Below are 21759 nucleotides of genomic sequence, written 5' to 3' on the forward strand. Positions count from 1 at the left end.
GCGCCTGCGCAGTGGGGAGCAGTTCGTGGCTAGGTTCTGGGCTGGCTGCAGTCTCGGTCTGACGGCGGCCGGAGCGGCTGTCTCGAGTAAGATGAGGCTCCTGCTGCTTCTCCTGGTGGCGGCGTCGGCGGTGGTCCGCAGCGAGGCCTCTGCCAACCTGGGCGGCATGCCCAGCAAGAGATTAAAGATGCAGTACGCCACGGGCCCGCTGCTCAAGTTCCAGATTTGGTGAGTACGTGCGTCGACCCCCGGCCGCCCTGCCCCGGCTTCGCGGCCTAGCCGGCTCGCTGCCTCTTGCCCGACCGGAGAGCGCGGTACCGACGCCCTTCCGCATGGGCGGCCCGGCGTCGGGGCGCTTCCTCCGGCCGCCTCTGCCCTCGGGGCACTACCCGTGGCCCTCGGCCGCCCCTGGAGTGCTGGGCTGGGGCTGCAGGCCTTTCCGAGGCGGCTGCCTGCGAGGGCGGCAGCGCGGCGGGGCTCCGCATCACTGCGCGCCGGTAGCCCGGCCCGGCTGTGCCGCCGCGCTCCGGGGACGCGAGGTGGAGCCCGCCGCTTCTGAAAACCGCGGCTCGGCTCGGCTCGGCTCCGGCTCCGCCGCTCCCGCACGCCTCCCCGGCAGCCTTCTACTTTGAAAGGTCTTGTGCATTCCGAGTAAAAGGAGGGGAACCCGTCAGTTTTCGACGCCACTTAGTAATTGACTTTGCTGTTGAAGCAGGACAGGGATCCATTTTACTAAGGTCGGGGAAGCTTTGAAGAGCGCCGATTTAAAAAAAAAAAAATCACGAGGCTGGAGAAAGTGAAACCTCAAATGATGGTGTTTTCTCGGGATGGGATGTCAGATTAGTAATTATTTTCAGAATCTGGATACTTTGCAGTATTGTTATTGGCCAGAATCCATTTAAAACCAACTTCTCAAAACGTGTACCAGTTCATCTTAAGTTTAGATTTTTATTTAATTGTTATGGTAAGTCGCTGAAGACGAAGCAAAAATTTAAATTAAAAGATCATTTAAACCTGAAAATTAGAAAATAAGTTGGGGGGCTTTAAGTTTGGCGTGAAAATTTGGTGATTTCTTTCTGGTTACTAACAAAATCCCCTGCGAACTTTATGCACGGATTTATCGCATCTCAGGTCGCTGCTGTTCCACTGACCTCTGCACCCACAGCCCCTCATACTTTTTTTTCTTTTTTTTTAAGAAAGTGGTAGCTGTTTTACCAGCTGACAAAGATGGCTAATGATTAACTGTGATAGTGGGGAGTTAACTAGAAAGATTTAAGTTTTAACTCAATGTAGTATTTCTCTATCTCCTGACCTCTTATTTGAACTCACACTTTTTCAAAGTACTTTTTTTGTGTGTGCCTTTGCTTGCATTGGAGTTCTTTAAATATCTATGTGTATAAATATATTGACGTGTGTGTGTGTGTGTGTGTGGTGTGTGTGTGTGTGGTGTGTGTGTGTGTGTGTGTGTGTGTGTGTGTGTGTGTGTGTGGTGTGTGTGTGTGGTCTGTCTGTCACAGTGCCCATGGAGAAATCAGAGGGCAACTTGCAGGATTTGGTTCTCTCCTTCCACCATGTTGGTCTGGAGCGTTGAACTCAGGTCCAGTTTCCAAATCTCTCTGATACAATATTTGGATTCTTGTTACAGCTTTACTACGTGCATTTCCCTTAAGATTTCCAAAAGAATAAACATACTGGTGTGTGGTGGTAATCTAATTATACTGAAATATGATTTTGATTGTATGTTAATAAATAAAGTTGTCCGGGGGTCAGAGCTATTAGAGCCATAGCAAGAGTGTGGCGGTGGTGGCACACGCCTTTAATCCCAGAAAGCCAGCCTTTAATCCCAGGGAGTGGTGGTAGAAAGCAAAAAGATATATAAGGCGTGAGGACCAGAAACTAGAAGCATTTGGCTGGTTAAGCTTTCAGGCTTTGGAGCAACACAGTTCAGCTGAGAGCTATTGGGATGAGGACACAGAAGCTTCCAGTCTGAGGAAACAAGACCAGCTGAGGAACTGGTGAGGTGAGATAGCTGTGGCTTGTTCTGTCTCTTTAAATAGACTAACAGACAGGAAAAGGGGCCCTCATTCGGGAAGCTGGGACACCGCAGGCGGAAGGGTGAGATTTTGGCTCTGAGCTCTGACCTCTCGGCTTTCTCTTTTGCATTATTTCTGTGTTTCTTATTTAATAAAACAGTTGGTTACATCCATACTGGTGATAACTGTAATCTCAACAGAGACAGAAGGATCAAATACTTAAGATCATCCCTGGCTACGTAGATCAAAGCCAGCCTGAGCTACCCTAGTCCCTGTCTCCAAAGACAAAATGATGAAACCCACCCACAACAACAGCAACAAATGAAATGGCAAGCAGGCACTTAAGTTTTTAGAAACCTCATAGTTGTTTTCGTTGTATTTTTGATGATTAGTTTTTTTTTGTAATTTAAAATGTCAAATAAGTTTGTTTTGCAGTCATCGTAAACCCTTTGTTGTTTTAGAATGTATACATTAGAAATAGCTTTATTATAATACTCTACCAAGTTGTTAAATTTAGCTTTCTGCTCTCCCCCTAGAGATTAATCTGTTCATAGTAAATGAATAGTAAGCTTCTGGTTTTAACAGACTCCTTTAAACATCTACTTGCAAGTTTGTGAAGGGAGAAGAAACTAATACAATTGAGCATAAACACATGAAAAAAACAAATCCTTAACTTTCCTTCGAAATTGCAGTGCCATAAAACTGATTATTCTTTTCAGCTTACTAAAAAAGTTACTGTACTAAAGAAGTTCATTTCAATTGATTTTTGTGTTTTATACTTATTGTGCGTACTTTTTCGTAAATAGTTGTAGCTCAGTATACCTGCCTTCTGATGTTACCACTTTTGCAATTGCTAGTAGAACAAAATAGCAACACCGTGCATAATGGAATGAATAATGAGAAGAAGCTTCTGACCGATTTCTGTGCTCTTGTGCCTTCCCAACAAATGTTCATTCAGTACCTGCTGTGGCCATAGCTAAAGATTTCACAGTGCACCAGACAGGGCCACCCAGGAAACTTCCAAAAAATGGTACCATTTTGTTCTCTGTATCCGAGTTCTCTTCTATCTCTGTATTGGTTCGTTATGTTAGTTGATTGAGCAGTACAGTTACATACTTTTGGTGTCAGTGATTTTGTACTGAGTATTTGGATGTTTAAATACAGAATGTTAAAAAGGAAGAACTCTAGTCAGACCTTGGCCTAAAGTTCTGTCTCACTTTCCCTCCTTTGACTTAAGGTCAGTGTATTCTGGGAGCTGCTCATAGGCATGATGGGTTTTTATTTTCTTTCACATGTGATTTAACATCCACTCAGATCTACAGTTCCTACAGTTTCAAGAGGTGACTGATTATAACTCTTTACAGTTAATACTCCCTTGAGCATTAGACAGTTAAATTACTGAGAATAGTAGATTAAATAAAGTTAAGGCTTCAGAACATTAGAATATGCTGATTTTTCAAATTAGCAATTTAGTTATCTACTGCTATAATTCTAGAATAGCCAGCTCCTGCCTACAGTTTTATGAGATAAGTGAAGCAGGTATTAGGAAACTAGATTTTTATTTAAATGTATGCTGTCTCAGCATTTGCTTTCATAGTATAGTAGAAAGAAACAGACCAAATACTGAGGGAGCTGTAGAGATGCTCAGCAGTTAAGAGCTTGCAGCCCCAAGTTTCCAGCACCTGTGTCAGGCAGTTCACAACTTCCAGTAACTCCACCTCTAGGGTGTTTGATGCCTGACTCTCAGAGGCACCTGCTTATACTCGTCTCTTCTCCACAAAAATACATAATTTAAGAACCTTTTAAAAAGGCCAAAACTGATTTATGTGTTGATACTGATCAAGATTTGTGAGTGAAATGCTGAATTGGAGACATTGTGGACCATATTGGTTAATGGACGCTTGGTATTTGCATACTTAACAAACTACTGTTTTACCTACTCTTTGCAGGTATATTATGTTGTGCATAGAATTCATTTCTGTGCTCTTGTGGTTTTTATAGGCAAGAACAAACTAGCACATAATATTGCAGTTCTGTTAAGTTTTGTTAGGGAAAGTCTGCTGATAGGAGAGTGCCAGTCTGAGATCAAGAAGGTTTCCTTGAAGAAATGAACTTGTGTGTCATTCCTCCTCAGTACCTCAGGAGCCCCATCTTGTCTTTTGAGACAAGGTCTTGGGACCTGGCATACACCATCACTCCTGGCTTTTTTACTGTTGTTAGTGCTAGGGGTTGAACTCAGGTCTCTATGTTTGCTTGGCAACAGCACTTTCAAAATGGAGTCATCTCCTCACCCCTTGAACAGAGATCTAATGATGAGATCTGTTTCTGTGGGGCTTTGAAAACCATGGCCTTATTGAAAGAAAATACACTTTGCATGAGAAGCCCAAGGCTCTTATTGACTTTAAAGAATGCATAGCATAGACCCTTGAGGCTTCAACTACCTCAGAGAGGCCAACTAGTGTTATTGTAGAAATTTTTTTTCAGAGGGCAAGAATGGGAGGGAATATGTTTAGGAGGGAAGGGGCTTTTTAGAGTTATCCAACTGAGAGGTGATGGAACTCTGAACAAAAGGTAGTAGTGGAAATACCAAGAGGTTAGAGAGGTCTTCAAGAGGTAGGTAATTTAGCAGCATGAGGTGGTGAATTTCAGTTGGCCCTCTGTATCTGTGAGATCCATATCCATGGATTTTGCCAATCTCAGATTGAAAATGTCTGCAGAGAGTGGTATATTGCACTGTACTGGCATTCTCCAAATAGCAGTATTCATAACTATTCCACTGTGTTGAGTATTAAAGTACTCCACAGATGCTTTCATGCATACAGGAAGATGTGTGCAGGATGTATATAAACGCTGTGCCATTTTGTATTAGGTCTAGATGAGTACCTGCCACTGAGCTCCCCAGTGGACTCCACAGATACAGTGGAGAGAAGCAAGGCTTGAGGTAGGAGTTGTCAAGATGCTGAGCTGTGGGGTGATGAGTATGGTATGTGCTCTCTGAGCTGCCTCTCCGGCCTGCAGGTCAGCTTCTAGTGTAGACTCTTATTTTGAGTCTGCTCTTTTATTTTGACTTTACCCCCTATAGTCTTTGAGATCTTTTCTTTCTTTTCATTGTTTTGTTTTGAGACAGGGTCTCCAGTCTATCACTCCCTGTCATGGAACTCTATGTAGATCAGGCTGGCCTGAACTCACACAGATGCACCTGCCTCGGCTTCTGGAGTGCTAGAATCAAAGCTACCACACAGACCCAGTTTTGTATTTTAGTTTTTATTCCCCCCCCCCTTTTTTTTTTAAGAGAAACAGTGGCTATGAAGACTTATCCATTAGAGAACTGTTAAAGTGTTGCCAATGGTAGACTTTTGTCTGTTTAAAAAAAAAAAACTAAAATGGGTGGAATTTGTACTCATCTGCTATAGTTAGTCCTGTGATGCCTGTTGTCTCCAGCCCTTTGCTGGAGTGTAGATGATGGTTCCAGTCTGGTAGGTTGTTACCCAGCCATCCTCTGCCTAGCCCAGAGTATTTGTATGTGGGGCAGGCTATGTCCTTGGCCTCCATGACACCTAACCAAGCTTCCAGATTTCATTGTACCACTGTCATCATTCCTGTTCCCCTCAGCCCCTGATGCGCCTCTTCTGCTCCAATCTCACCAGCATTTCTCTTTGTAAATGTCTGGGGCTGGAGAGATGGTTCAGTGGCTAAGACTTCTGGCTTGCTCTTCCAGAGGTCCGGAGTGTAACAAGTCTTTCTCTGTCCCGCCAGCCAGCTCCCAAATAATGACATGCAGACTTACATTAATTATGAAAGCTCAGCCTATAGCTTAGGCTTATTCCTGAGTAGCTCTTATATCTTAAATTAGCCCATATTTTTTAATCTACATTCTGTTATGGGGCTTTTTACCTTTCTTTCATTCTGTACCTCTGATTTGTTCTGCATCTCCTCCTCTTCCTCTCTCTCTTTGCCCAGAAGTCCCACCTATACCTCCTGCCTAGCTATTGGCAATTAATCTCTTTATTAAACCAGTCAGAAGGCATCTTGGCAAAGGCACATCTTTATAATGTAAACAAATATTCCACAGTGTTTCTCCCTTTTTGTCTAATTAAAAAGGAAAGGCTTTTTTAACTTTATCATAGTAAAATTGTGTACAATAAGAACAATTATCAGGTAAGAATTACATTCACAATGTCTAGTCCATTTGTATTTAGCATACTTGGAGAAAATACTCTATTGTCCATCTTATCTTGATGAACTTAAAATTTTATACATAAACTATTTTCTATCATAACTTGTATTACCATCCTAAAGCTATCTTTTTAGACCTCAAAACATTTTCTTAGCTAAAACAACTTAAACCTTTATGTTTTTCAACCTTAAAAACTTTGTACTTCTTTGGTGAGTTTTTTTAATTTGGTAACAAGAAAAACTGAAACTATAACTGTCTCATCTTCAACTCTATCAGAGACCCAAGAAGGTTATTACCTGAGTAAACAGGAAATGTAAAGCAAATAACTATAGAAACGACAGAGACATCTGGATGCCTGGACAGTCACCCCAAGGTTTCTCTATAACATTGGGTTATCCATCTTCACCCTACAGGCCTAGAATATCTGATGGACTTTTCTGTAAAGCAGGAATTTTGAAGGACTGTCCTATCTTGTCTTGGCAAAGTTCAGCTGTCACTTTCTTTTGTGTCCGCTTGTCCAGTTTGGACAGCATGCTGTCAGCAGTTGAGGCAAGATCACTGTCTTGCCCAAATGGCTAGCTTTGTGACATTGAAATCAAACTCCATATGGAGGTTTTTTGATGCCCATCATCCTATTTTGAAGTGAATTGGTACTGCCAGGAACACACAAGTCTTACTGTCATGAAAAGCCTTATATTATTGAAAACATTTTGAATGCCATATTCTGTAGGTCTTTGAAGTATTTGAAGACCATCTATCTATCTAAAATATATTTCTGTGTGACCTTAAAAACATACCTAACATGACTACAAGTTTGATTGTTATAGATGACTAACTACTAACCTGCATTTCTTAATTATCCTAAATAGTTTATAATAATAGCTTTTAAGGACTAGAACTTTGCATTACATTTTTAACACATTTCATACTGCTCACGAGTTTTCTCATGTTTCATGCACCATCTGTTATGGACCTTAGATGTCAACACTGTCTTGCCCACATTGAATGAAGCAATTTCATTGGTGGAAACTGTTCAGGTTAATCTATGAAAAACTATATAATTGCATGGACCCATAAAGCATTGCAGTTACATTGTATTTTGGTCATTTGAATTGTCTTTGTCTTCCAGTTCCTGGTGTAGCACGAATCCTAATTGGTCTTATAATAAAAACCTGGAGCCAGATATTGGGGTAAATGCTAAAAGATCAGAGGAAACAAGCTACAGCCACTTCTCACCATGCCATCTCCTCAGTTGAAAGCCTGAGTTCCTGTCTCCTCCCGCCTTATATGCCTTTCTCCACCCAGCCATATCATTTCTTGTCTCGACCTTCTTAGTGCTGGACTTAATGGCGTGTGTGCTTCCCAAATACTGGGAGCAGAGGCATGCGATCCCAAATGCTAGGATTAAGGGTGTGTGCCACCACTGCCTGGCCTCTATGTTTAATCTAGTGGCTGGTTCTGTCCTCTGATCTTCAGGCAAATTTTATTTGTTAGAATATAAACAAAATATCACCATATCCCGGTGCTTTTAAATATGCCCTCGTTCAGAAAAAGAGAAACCAATGCAACTGATACACTTCTGGAAGTATTTACCCATAATTTATCAGATATTCCTAGTGAGATGGAAGATATAGATGACTTCTGACGATTCTGGAGACGATTTTGCCAATTCTATGCACAGTGAAATGATTAGACCTGTAAGGAAGCACGGGGTGGCAGTGCTTTTAAGTGATTCCCACACTGATGAAGCTACTGATAATCGTCGGTCTGAAATTGACACACCACCATGCTTACAAATGTTTGCAGGTCATGCTAGAGTCACTACATTTCTGTTTCAGTATGATTCTATACCCTCTGTTACCAGTCTCTTTTTCGGTAATGAATTGTTTGAGATGTGCAAAGAACTGTCCAACTATCATAATCAAACCTCAATGAAATGCAAAACACCATCTACAACACTAAATGGTCTCTGTTTACACAGAAGGACATCAAGAAATTCCTTGGCCTAATTATTCTGATGGATCAAACAAGAAAAGATAGCTTGAAAGACTATTGGCCAACAGATCCTTGATATGTACCCCTGTATTTCTACAGACAGAGATATGCCATAGATTTGAGCAAATATGGACATTCTGACATTTCAGTAATAACGCCAAAATGGACAGTAGCTCAGGGACACTTGGAAAATCCAGCCTGTGCTGGATTATTTCCTGCATAAGTTTTGAACAATATACACACCAAAGCAACAGTTGTCTTTGATTCCATGAAAAGTACGTTTAAAATTGTGCACGTACAACCCAGCGAAAATAACAAAATGTAGTTTACTTGTTTAGATGGTGTGCTAGAGTGACACTGGCTATAGCTGTAATATGGAGATACACACTGCTGAAGGAAAGAGATTGTAAGAAACTGCTCTTTCATTCCTTGGAACCTATCTTGGCATACGGCATCATATTTACCACGATAATCATTACAATGTTGTATCTGCTGCTGAATTGCTGCTACAGAACAAAACCAGAGTCTGTGGGACTATTAGGAAGAGTAGATGTTTACCACCAAATGTGAAAATGGAAAACATCAAGAATCAAGAAAGGTGATGTAATATTTTCCAGAAAAGGTGACATTCTTCTCCTAGCATGGGAAGACAAGTGGGTTGTCTGAATGATGTCAACGATCCATGACACTTCTGTCTCAACAACAACAGGAAAAAAAATGGGAGAAAATACTATAAAACCTACCTGCATCAAGGAATACAATGCCCACATGAAAGGCATTGACTGTGCAGATCAATTCCTCACGTGTTGTTCTGCTCTAAGGAAAATGATGAAATGGACCAAAAAAGTAGTGCTGTACCTTATAAACTGTGGACTTTTCAGCTCATTTAGAGTGTACAACGACCTCAATCCACAAGCAAAAATGAAGTGTAAACAGTTTCTGCTGTCGGGGGCGAGAGACTAGATAACAGATGTCAATAATGAAGGCTCTCCAGAACCAGAGACAATCTGTCCAGCCCTTCCCCTGGGGGTTCAGGGAGAGCACCTCGTAAAAATTGTCAGGTGATACGGAGCAGCGTGGATCTATGTGTATTCCAGCAAGTGGGAAGAAAACATTTCCTACAGAGAACCTGCAGAGCTTGTGCAGCTCATGGAAAAAGATGAAAAGTTTGTTTGGTCCCTCTTCATAGAGGAACATGTTTGACACAATACCATACGTCAATAAAGTACTAGGAACTTTGTTTAATTAGTTGTTTAATTGTTTAATTAGTTGTTTGTTTTTGTAAATAAAAATGTTAATAATTATTGAAAAAAACAACACACAGAGTATATTATGATCTGTAATTATGACGATTTAAATAACATGCTGTTTGCCCAAAAACATGCGGTCCCTGCGTATATCTTAGAGATTTCTGTGTGGTACAAAATGTATTAAATGAGCTGCATAGGTACAGTATCTTAAACAAGAGTACAAACATACATATACAGTATATTGAAAATAACCTTAAATTTGTGTCAGTGTACAAAAATCCATACCAATGTAAAATATTTGAAACTAGTGGTTGTTCAGAAGTAAACTCAACAATCCACCCTTCTATCCCCTCATTTCTATACTATATTCCTGCCTCCATTCCCTTCAGAAAGAGATCCTTGAATCTAATCTCCTTTGTTCAGTTTTTTTTCCTGACTATTACAAATAAGAACTTGTAATCAACCTCCCAGATGATGGCAAACATCCATAATTCACCAAATGACCCAAAACTACCCATCCCACCTCTTGGGAATGTGAGTACTATGTTTTCTAGACTGTTTACTGTTATTTGAGGGCAACAACATCTTTGGGGGCCTCTGAGAAAAATGGAATAATGATCAAGTCCTGGGAGAGCTAGCTGTATTATTTTTTGTTTATTCTCTATGATTGGAAAGTGTAGCACTTATCTGAAGTCTTGGTTGGATAGTCTGTGAGGCTGGATCATCTCAGCTAGCAGTTTTGAAGTTGTGGATGTAGAATTTTCATGAAATGGCAACAGACATTCTGTGAGGCTGGATCATCTGGGCTACTTGCCTTTATTGGTGTCTGGTCCTTTTTTCTGAAAACACGTATACTTTTAAAGGTAACATATGGATTAACACAAGTATGGAATGTGCAGTGTTCATAAGTCAAAGATGACTTTTTGTTTTATGTTTGAGCAGGTAAAAGGCATCTGTTAACTTTGTCTGTTTGAACTGTATAACCAAACCACTATCCATTCCATATGAAAGGATGGCATGTAATAATAAGTCATAAGGACTCTGTAGCCAACAAGATTTGTCATGTCTCATCCAGTCTCAGAGCTGTTCCCATGTCAAGGGATCAGCTTATACATCACCTGTCTTGTAGTCTTTTTGGCCTTTTCCCTCTTGTCTGCAGCCAAGATCTCAGGAGGTCTCCCCCAGTCAAATCTGATCTTTATTAATTTTGAAGAGAAGTGTTAAGTTTTTCTTTCCTGTGGAAATAGAAACATAACCTCTCCTCAACTCAATGTATTTTCTGACTTCCATTTTGAAGTTAAGATATTCTTAAAATATATAGGTTGGTTTAATTTAGCAGTTTCCATAATCCATTGTCTCTCAGCAGTTACTGTTTTTTGTACATTAGCATTTAAGAAATTCAGTCAACAAAGGACCATACAGGATCCAGACATGCTGTGTGCTTCCCATCTTTACATGGCTTATTCTTTTTGTATTACTGTACACTCATTAAATACTTTATGTTTAAACTATTTTTTCTGTTTCTGTGTTTTTTATATTTAAATTATTTCTTTTCAGCATCTTAGTACATTTTTAAACATACTGTACCTTTTTAGAGGTTTTTCTGTGTCTGGACCTGCCTTTACTAAATGCCTGTAGCATTCTCTGACTGTGTCAGCCACTGTGTGGCTCAGCTTAGCGCGTGGCACTGGCACATAGTGCTGGTGGCTGATTCCAACCCACAAGCAGTGGCCAGTAGCTGTGCCTCTGTATTGGCCTGCCTGAGGGACTGCAGGACTAGGAATCCACATCTGACTCCTTGTCCAGAACTTTTTTAACGCTTTCTCGGGCCCTGTGTTTGGATATTTGAGCCTCATGTTGGACACCATATGTAAAGAGTCTGTCTTTGTCCTGCCAGCCAGCTCCCAAATAATGACATGGAGACTTATATTAATTATGAGCTCAGCCTATAGCTTAGGCTTGTTCCTGATTAGCTCTTATATCTTAAATTAGCCCATATTTTTTTTAAAAGATTTGTTTATTTATTATGTATACAGTGTTCTGCCTGCACATATGCCTACATTCCAGAAGAGGGCAACAGATCTCATTGTAGTTGGTGTTGAGTCTTATGGTTGCTGGGAATTGAACTCAGGACCTCTGGAAGAGCAGCCAGTGCTCTTAGCCCATATTTTTTAATCTACGTTCTACTACGTTACTTTTTACCTTTCTTTCATTCTGTACCTCTGACTTATTCTGTGTCTCCCAGTGTCTCTGTGCATCTAGATTCCTCTTCCTCTCTTTCTCTGCCTAGAAGTACCACCTATACCTCCTGCCTAGCTATTGGCCATTCAGCTCTTTATTAAATCAATCAGAAAGCACTTTGGCAAAGACACATCTGTACAATGCAAACAAATATTCCACAACACCTGAATTCAATTCTCAGCAACCACATGGTGGCTCACAACTATCTATAATGGGATCTGATGCCCTATTCTGGCGTGCAGATGAACATGCAGACAGAGTGTCCATACATATATATATAAATAAATCTTTAAAAAACAAACAAACCCTCTGTTGGGATATAGAAACCTAGGGATGGGGCACTTTATGGTAGGTGGTTCCTTTTCCACTTTGCAGAGGTGAAGGTTGACTGTCCAGTCTCTCTTAAGACCTAGCTCTGTGAATTTTCAAATAGGAGTTTTCCAGAAGCAAAGTTCAGATAATTTTTCTTATTTTGGCCTTTCTGTTTACCTTGCAATTTTCTTCTAGATCTTGCCATTAGTCATGGTCATTGTTAGTGTTTAGTGTGCTACATTGATGTGAATTTCTGTGTTTTCAGGACTTGGATAAGAGTTTATGAACTAAAATCGATCTTAAACATTTTCAGGCTAGGTGTGATGGCACATACTTACTATCCCAGTGTGAAGGCAAGTGTGAAGACAGCCTAAGCAATTTAATGAGACCCTGTCTCCAAAGAGAAAAAGATTGGGGTGCTGTTCTGTGCCACAGTGCTTGCCCAGCATAATAGTAGTTTAATATTTTAGGAAATTTTGACTGGTAGAAGAAAATAAGAATCGGAGAGTAAATAGGTTAAAGATACCTATAGTGGTTCTTGTAAGAATGAAAACGAAGCCTAGGTGTTTTGTCATTCATTGTTCTGTGTCCTGAAATCACAGTGCTTGCTTTCAGAGGCCACAGAACTTCTTTTGTTTAACTTAGCATCTGTGCTGCACACAGGCAGGCTCTCCCTTAGGTGTGTGTCACTCAGTCTTTCCCCTTGACTAGTTCATTTGGAAGGTGGTTGGGTAGTCTGTGTCGAGTTGTCTTCCTGTTGTGACTTCACTACTCCGTTCAGCCCTAATGTCCAGTTCTCTAGTACATGAGCCCATGTTTATTATCACCAAGTTTGCTAAGAAAGAGGAGAGACTAGAGATTGTTTTCTAAAAAGGTTAAATCCAGATAGATTATGACCTGAGAAAAGAGTGGTAGAAAGTTACATATAATAGTGAAATTACAGCTACATTCTCACTTTAACACGTGTTTGATTTATGCACTGCATTGTGGGCTTGCTTGTGTGTTTCCTCATAATTGTTCCCCAGTTTTTGCTATATATTTGTCTCTCTCAAATTAGACTGTAAACTCCTTCAGGAGACCGAAATTTAATCACTTAAAGTACTGTTGTTTTTTCTAGTATGGTGATAAGCATTTTTCTACATACCCACTGTCACTTTTACATGGTTATCTTGAGAATACAGGTGTAGTTGGATAGTGCAGGTGTTCTCCTCATTAGACCAGAGTGAATGCTATGACAAAGCAAGTTAATGGACCTGCACTGTTGCCAGTTGGAGAACATATTTCCTAACTCCATCCATCGGTCCAGAGTTAGCAGCCCTCCCTTAGTACTTCCCATAGTACTGCTGAAAAAGTAAAACATAATTTTTATTTTATTTTATTTTTATTTTATTTATTATGGGGGGGGTATGCGTGCACATGTGTGGAGGTCTCTAAGGTCAGCCTTAGAGAGTTGGTTATCTTCAGCATGGGTGCAGGAATTGAACACAGATCATCAGGCTTGTGTGGCAAGCAGTTTTACATGCTGAGCCATCTCACTAGCCCATGAAAATTTTTGTGTCTGTCAGTCTTTCTAATCTGAAAATTCTTGGCTTTATCATCCTTTGAGGAAGTTGACTGGGGAATCAGATGTGTGTGTTGATGAGCTCACAAAATTTGGTTTCCCATCTGGCTCTGTCTTCTTTTTTTTTTTTTTTTTTTGAGACAGGGTTTCTCTGTGTAGTTTTGCGCTTTTCCTGGAACTCACTTGGTAGACCAGGCTGGCCTTGAACTCACAGAGATCCGCCTAGCTCTGCCTCCCGAGTGCTGGGATTAAAGGCATGGGCCACCACCACCCGGCCTCTGGCTCTGTCTTCTATTAGTCTTATGACTATGAACAAGTCAACCCTCCTTTTCTGAGCCTGCTCAGGTCTAAAGCAGGGGAGGCAAAACCTCACAGGCTTGCCTTGTTCTAGAGCCTGCTTCAGTTTTCATGGGAAATCAAAAGAAAAATGAGAATTGAGAGTTTTCACTGTATTTTGGCCATCTTCTTGTCTTGCCTGTGGTTAAAAAGCCATTTTTGTTATATTCTGCATTTACCCTAATGTGGTTTTAGCTTAAAACATTCTAAATTGTAATCACTAACCTTTTAAAATTGTAATTGTTATGTATGTGTATGTTTACATGTTCGCTCTCACACAGTTACCTATGCTGTGTAGGTCAGGCTTGGCGGTAAAGCACCTTTGCCTGCTGAGTCATCTTGACCAGATCAGTTTGTTTTTTGATCCAGTTCAGGTACTGTACTTTACCCTTTGGAAATATCCAATTCAAAAAAGTTATGTATTTGCAAAACAGTGAGCTTTGGGGAACTATTATAATACTCAGTATAAAGTGAGACTAACAGTACAAAGCAAATGTATGAGTTTAGAGTCAGCTGGCTAGTGTGCTGGAGACTCCTAGGAACTGTATGTGGAATGCAAGGGTACGTGGTGAGGAGGAGCACAAGTGAGGCATGGCCTTCTTGCTGGCACTTCTTAGACGTTTCCAATTAGACTGTCAGTCCTAAAATTCTAACCAACCTATTGGGAGGCTTAGTCTGAACCAAATGGAATAAGCAGAAGACTTAATAGTTGGTTTGGGGCTAGGAATGGGTGGACTAGCATGGATTTGTATGAGAAAAGGTTTTTGTGTGTGTGATAGTTGATGGTTTGAGGAACAGAGTTAAGCAAGAGTATGATGAGAAATGGAGCATTTGTTGGCTATAGTAGAGCGTTTTAGGGGAAACTGTACAATTTAGGATTAGGAAAGATTTCATTGGAGAATAAATAGACTTGAAAGGTTTCTCTAACAATTTATTTATGTAGACTAAATACTTCTATCTACAAAACATGTTAAAACTGATTCTCAATTTCATGATTCTTTAAATAAACCAAACCTATATTAACACTCATGAAATGTTGCTTCAGTGTTCACTAGAGTCTGGGCACTCTTCAAAGAGCAACATTAAGAGATTGGTCTGGTCTTCAGTGACAGTATATTGGGGAGAGTTCACACACACAATAGAACTGGCAACTTAGTAAGTCTTTCTGATGCTGTCAAAGAAGACTCGGTGCTTTTTCAACTCTGCCAATTTAGTTCATTAGTTAGGGTTTCTGTTGTGAAAAGACACCATGGCTATGGTAACTCTTCTAAGTAAACCATTTCTTTGGGATGGCTTGCTTACAGTTTTCAGAGGTTCAGTCTGTTTTGTCAGGGAGCATGGCAACATGCAAGCAGACATGGTGCTGGCTACATCTTGATCAGAAGGCAACTGGAACTGGTCTCAGACCCTGGGCAGGATCTTGAACATAGGAGACCTCAAAGCCAGTCCCCACAGTGACACACTTCCTCCATCAAGGCCATTCCTACTTCAAAGCCACACCTCCTAATAGTGCCACTTTCTATGACCTTGTGGGGGCCAATTACATGCAAACTATCACCATTGCCTAACTAGGTACCAACCATTTCACTTTGCTCTGCTCTTGTAGCGGTAACGCCCGCATTACCGATACCTGTTCACCATGTCCGAGCGAAGGGCTGCGGATTAAAAATAGAGACAAGAGACAGCGAGTCATTCGCCACGACTGAATGTCGAATGCCGTTTATTGAAAGAGGGAAGAAACCTTAAATACAGGCTTACAGCACAAATGGAGGAACCCCCGGAGGGCAGAAGTTCGCTACCAATGGTCTACATTCCAGACCCAATGTTCTACATTCTTGCATCTAAGTTGTTAACGCCCAAAATGCAGGATACACAAACAAGGAACTTCCCTTAAGCATTCAGAAGGGTGGATACCGGCAGGGAATCTGAATAGGGAGGACATCTGATCAAGGTCAGCAAGCAAGGCCGTAGCCACTCACAGTCGGGGGCCAGGGCCCATGGTGCCCACAGCTCTATCTGCTAATTGTAAACAAATATCTATTTGTACTATACTCAGACCTGTTACAAGTTCTTAACCTCTCACTGCCTCCAAATTAAAGATTAAAGCTTGGGTAGGCTAAGGAGTATGGCTCAGTGGAGTGCTTTCCTATCACAAGGATTGACCCCAGTACCTAGGGAGGAAAAAGAGGAAGGATAGGGAGGGAGAATGACCAAAATCTCAGGCCTTTACCATTAGGGAAAAAAATCTGACTTCTCCCTACCCCTTTCTTCTACTCCCCTCCATTCCCATTTTCATAACCACATGGCAGAGGATTAGGTCCTGCTTATGGGACACAACCCCTGGCCACTATGTTCCAGAAATTCACGCCTACTGTAGGATAGCTTGGAATTCTCTAGAAATGAACGTGGGTTTTTAAAGTTATTCTCTATCAAATAACATTTAATGCCAGAATCTTTGGGAGAAGTATAGTCAAAATCTTTCAATAGGACCGAGAAGAAAAAACACACACTTTTGGATTCGCTGTTTGGTCTCTCACAGGCCATGCTGCATGTCTTCGGGGCCAGAGTCACTTTCAGAACTTTTCAAATGCACTTCAGGGCTCTGTATAAGCAGTAAGCAGTTGGAGAGGATTTCTGCTGCTTGCATTTCAGTCAACATTTTCTACAGTCTCTACAAAGAGTCAATTGGTGTAAGAGTTTGATATGCAGACATGTGTGCATTGGTGTTTGCTGTTGTCTAATCCAAAGCAATGAAATGTAATGTTATAACCAGCTGATTTATTCACTAGGAACATAAATATAGAAAATTTGTAGGATGGGAAAAAAAAAACCTTCCCTATTATCCATTGTCGAGGGTCCGTCATTAATTGTGATGGATTTTGAAAAAAAAATTAATCTGCTAATTTTTAAACTTTCTTAACTTTAAGTCTATATGCATTCAAAACACTTAATGGAAACATTTCTTTTTTGGCAGTGTATCCTGAGGGTACAGGCGGGTGTTTGAGGAGTACATGCGGGTTATTAGCCAGCGGTATCCAGACATCCGCATTGAAGGAGAGAATTACCTCCCTCAACCAATTTATAGGTGAGTGAATTTCAGTGACTTGAATACAGTCTTTCAGCTTACAAGCTTTGTAAATGGGCTCATTCACCTTTGCTGGGTTCAAGTAATTTCTTATTTGTTTATAATAATATACAGAGAATGCTACTTTGTAAATAACAATGGGATGATGACTTTTAAAGAGGTGTTTCCTCATATACTTTATGTTGGGAAGTTAGTCGCACCTTCTGAGCATGCATTTTACCACTGAACCACACCCAAGGCTCCCCAAATTTACTAGAAAATCACTGATACTAAATTTAATGTAATTAATAACAGATTTTATATCGAGAAAATGTCTTCACATAAAGTTTAGTTATTAAATTTCAGAATTGATAAGAAATTGTAGTTTCTGATTAACTTCTTTTCTTTTCTTTTGATAGACATATAGCATCTTTCCTGTCAATCTTCAAACTAGTATTAATAGGCTTAATAATTGTTGGCAAGGATCCTTTTGCTTTTTTCGGCATGCAAGCTCCTAGCATCTGGCAGTGGGGCCAAGAAAATAAGGTATGTGGCTTTGGGGACTGTGGGCTTTTAGGTGTGGTGATGTGTGTGTGTGTTTAGAGTATACATTTTTACATTTTAGATCTATCTTTTTTTTTTTTTTTTAACTTGGAAGCACAGGGACAATTTTCTTAGATTCAAAGAGAAAGAAGCACTGTAAAACCTCAGCAGCTGCCTGGAGGAGAGAAGGAAAAAACTGTGACGTTTAAGCTGGTGTGGAGGTCAGACTCATGTTTGGGCAGCCACATGGTAGAGAGGGACACTTTAGAGAAAGAGTAAGGAAGCCCAAACATTGGGGGAAAGTCCAAAGTGTTAAGGAAAACATGCTTAGGATAGAGAAAGAAGAAAAAGGAGAAGTTATGTCTTTCTCGGTGTTGGGTTTTTCTTATTCAGCCAGGTAGGCAAGCTTATTACTGCATGGCTGCATGCAGCCTGTGAACTTTGCTGATTAGTCTTCTTTTTATCTTTATACTTAACATCTTTTTTTTTCCCTGAGTCATTTACCATCATCAGAAATGGATCTAATTTATTTCTCTCTTGAATGAGAGTGTTTTAGATGCTTCCCTCATGAAGCGAAGTTCTCTGGGGAGTGCTCCAGCTCTGCCCTTTAGTTCTAGCCTTAGTACCATTAGCAGACTCCCATTTGGTGGTTCTTCTAGAACAGGCATTTGTTAACATAACCCTCCTTAGGTGTCTCTAGGAGAAATACGTCTTTGCCCCATTGTTAACCAGATGTGGGTTTGCAGTTCAGTGCTTGAGTGTTGTGTACTGTGCTCACTTATGTATAGCACATAAGTATAGTTGTCATTCTTGGTTGATCATAGAAGAGTCAAGAGGTAAAGATACAGATTTTATGACAATGCCTTCTGTGTTCCTATGAAAAACTGTGACATCAAACACCACCTGGCTCAATAGAATAGGCAGGCAAGCTCTTTCTTTCTCTTATAGACATTTACTTTCTGAAACAATGTGTTATAATTTATATCTTCATCATATCCAACTTTTCGTCCAGTAATTTTACTAAATTGAAGTACTTACCTCTTTTTTAAGAAGGTAGATTTGCCTTTGAAGGGTAAATGCATGTGGTAGGGCAGTCTAAACCTATAAATGGTTTTAAAATGATTTTTTTTAAACTTAAGTAGGTTGTATGTAATCTACATAAAGTTGCTGGTGGTTGCATCACTGTTCTCTTGTGAAGACATTTTACATTATAAATTTGGTAAAGTGAACCATTCTAAATGGTATTCTTTTTTTATTTAACTTCAGTTATTGAATGTTTTAGAAAGTCTATATATAAAATATGAATACTGTATGTAGGTTCTTTACCATATAAAGAACTGTGAATTTTTCCTGGTGTGTAGATAATTTGTGAGATGATATTTTATATGGACACTTTTAAAGTATATTAAAAGAAAGTACTATCAAATTAAGGTTGAAACTGTCAAAACAAATGAATGTGTCTTATGTTTTGTGCTGTTTGATTTCTAGGTTTATGCATGTATGATGGTTTTCTTCTTGAGCAACATGATTGAGAACCAGTGTATGTCAACAGGTGCATTTGAGATAACGTTAAATGGTAGGTTCTGAGTAGTGTGCATTTGTGATGAGTTACATGCTTAATAACAAATAGGCTTTTATTTTTCATGAGAAACTTTTTTAATGTCCATATAAAACAGTTTATATGATAGAGATTGAAAATTCAGGAGAAGAATCTTAGCTACTTGAGTTTCTAGAACTTCTAGATGATTTGGCTCCCATGTGTTTTCTGTCTGGCTAATATTCTACTCCATAGCTTTAAAATAAACCTGTAGGATGATTCCTAAGTGCATACCTTTAGGGTACTGCAGACCTGTTTTGAGTGCTTTGCTTGGGAATCTTTAAGATAACCTACTTCAAAATAAGCTCTTAGCTACCCCCTCTGGTTCCTGTGTGCTGCTTTGATTCTCCTCTGGGATTTTTTTTTTTTCCTTTAATTGTTCCATCATTTGTCTAATTTGCTCAGAAACCTAGGGTAGCCTTCCATTATCCCCTCCACTCCATAGTTAAGGGATTACCAGGACCTTTCAAATCTGTCTCCTACATTGCTTACAAATCTACTTCTACTAATCTTCCCTGCTGGCATCCTAGTTCGTGTTACATGACTCCCGTTCTCTGAACAGCAGATTGCAAATAGACCTCTAACGATTTTTATTTTTGTTTTTTTAAGACAGGGTTTCTCTTTGTAATAGCCCTGGCTGGCCTGAACTTACTCTGTAGACTAGGCTGGCCTTGAACTTAGAGATCCACCTGCCTCTGCCTCGTGAATGCTGGGATGTTGTTGGTTGTTTTTTATTCTTTGGCTCTTTTGGGGGCCCATCACCTAGATCCCAAATAAATCACACAGAGGCTTATTCTTAATTATAAATGCCTGGCCTTAGCTTGGCTTGTTTCTTGCCAGCTTTTCTTAAATTATCCCATCTACTTTTTGCTTCTGGGCTTTTTCCTTTTTTTATATCTGTATGTCTTACTTTCACTCTTACTCTGTGGCTGGCTGGCTGCTGGCTGGCACCTAGCATCCTCCTCTCCTTGTTCTCTTGCTCTTTCTTTTCTCCCCGATTTCTCCTATTTATACTCTCTGCCTGCCAGCCCTGCCTATCATTTCCCCTGCCTTGCTATTGGCCATTCAGCTATTTATTAGACCATCAGACACAGTAACACAGCTTCACTGAGTTAAGCAAATCCAACATAAAAGAATGTAACATGCTGGGCGGTGGTGGCGCACGCCTTTAATCCCAGCACTCGGGAGGCAGAGCCAGGTGGATCTCTGTGAGTTCGAGGCCAGCCTGGGCTACCAAGTGAGCTCCAGGAAAGGCACAAAGCTACACAGAGAAACCCTGTCTCGAAAAACCAAAAAAAAAAAAAAAAAAAAAAAAAAAATGTAACATATTTTTGCATCATGAAACAAATATTCCACAGCATAAACAAATGTAACCCATCTTAATATTCTGCAACACTGGGATTAAAGGCATGCACCACCGCCCCGCTTGGGTTCTTTTGTTTGTTTGCTTTTTCTTCTTACAGTGATGTTTTTAATGAAGATTTCCTTGTGTCCCTTGAGTGACTAAAACTCCTTAAGCAAGTTCTTTTTCAAGATAAATGCCAGTGTATTAGTGTGAGCAAAGGTCCTGCAAAAATCTAGTTTGGGGATCAGCCAGCCGTGGCTGTGTATTTCATGTCCTGTTGCTTGTCTGATGGTTTCATTTGAACACAGCTATGCCCAGTTGTAAAATGCATTTCCATTGCTGCCCTCAAGATGCTGTGAGTTGAGTGACTGACAGATATGCTTCCCTAGGCAGATGTTCAGTTGCTGCTGTGTTGCAGTTTGTTACCCCGATCTAAATTTCTGTGCCTCTTCAGTCTCTCATGCAATACTTCTTGTAACAATAGCCTGTGTAGGCCCACACTCCTTTCTTGCCTTTACATTTCTTTTCACCTCAAAAGTTTTCTACGAGCCTTTCCTCTAGCTTAGTGGCTTTTCTTTATTTTTGTAGATGTAGTTTGACTGCTGTGCTTCCCTGGCCAGGCAGCAGGAGAGGCTGGTGTTTGCACTCCTAGCACTCTAGCGCTCTGGTTTTAATCTTCGGACATAGTATCATTTTGTGGTGACTTGGAATGCCCAGTGGTTCCTTTGCTGCAGTGAAAACCCACCAAGAGGAAGAAGCAGTGCACTGCTATATCCCTAATTGTGTTTGAAACTCAATAAATATTTGTGGGGTTGATGTCTATTGTGAAATCATCTTTAATGTGTTTTTGGGCTGGGTGGGGGTGCTGGCTGTTTGTTTTTGTAGATGTGCCGGTATGGTCTAAGCTGGAATCTGGTCATCTTCCATCCATGCAACAACTTGTTCAAATTCTTGACAATGAAATGAAACTCAATGTGCATATGGATTCAATCCCACATCATCGATCATAGCCCTACCTATCAGCACTGAAAACTATTTTGTAAGTAGTTTAAAAATACAGTAGCTATTTATAGGTTTCTATTAATTTTTACCACAGACACTAGTAGATGCTACATATATTAGCACTTCAATTTCCCACTTAAGATGGAACAGATGGATATTCCTTCAAACTTTGAACTCCTAGTAGCCAGAATTGATGTGTCTTATTATAGTTTGTAGATGCATAGCTTCTCCTTACTTTCAATTAATTAGTTCCTAAACATGCGCATTATTTTTAACATACATAAGGTATAAAATTTATGAGCA

At 40.2% G+C, this 21759-nt stretch overlaps 1 protein-coding gene and 1 long non-coding RNA gene across 2 annotated transcripts in view; one reads left to right on the forward strand and one right to left on the reverse strand.

Annotated features, from left to right (window-relative positions):
• Selenot (selenoprotein T) overlaps positions 1 to 21759 on the forward strand; it is a 24445-nt gene continuing 2686 nt past the window's right edge. Inside the window, exons 1-5 of the mRNA XM_076574126.1 lie at positions 1 to 228; positions 16880 to 16990; positions 17389 to 17515; positions 19001 to 19088; positions 21340 to 21493. Coding sequence (XP_076430241.1) covers positions 92 to 228; positions 16880 to 16990; positions 17389 to 17515; positions 19001 to 19088; positions 21340 to 21464 — 588 coding nt within the window. The 5' untranslated portion in view covers positions 1 to 91 and the 3' untranslated portion in view covers positions 21465 to 21493. The remainder of the gene's footprint in view (positions 229 to 16879; positions 16991 to 17388; positions 17516 to 19000; positions 19089 to 21339; positions 21494 to 21759) is intronic.
• LOC121830149 (uncharacterized) overlaps positions 15485 to 21759 on the reverse strand; it is a 17619-nt gene continuing 11344 nt past the window's right edge. Inside the window, exon 2 of the long non-coding RNA XR_013052071.1 lies at positions 15485 to 15560. This is a non-coding gene — a long non-coding RNA (uncharacterized LOC121830149). The remainder of the gene's footprint in view (positions 15561 to 21759) is intronic.

Source organism: Peromyscus maniculatus, chromosome 6 (genome assembly GCF_049852395.1).
Source record: "Peromyscus maniculatus bairdii isolate BWxNUB_F1_BW_parent chromosome 6, HU_Pman_BW_mat_3.1, whole genome shotgun sequence".
NCBI classification, from domain to species: Eukaryota; Metazoa; Chordata; class Mammalia; order Rodentia; family Cricetidae; genus Peromyscus; species Peromyscus maniculatus.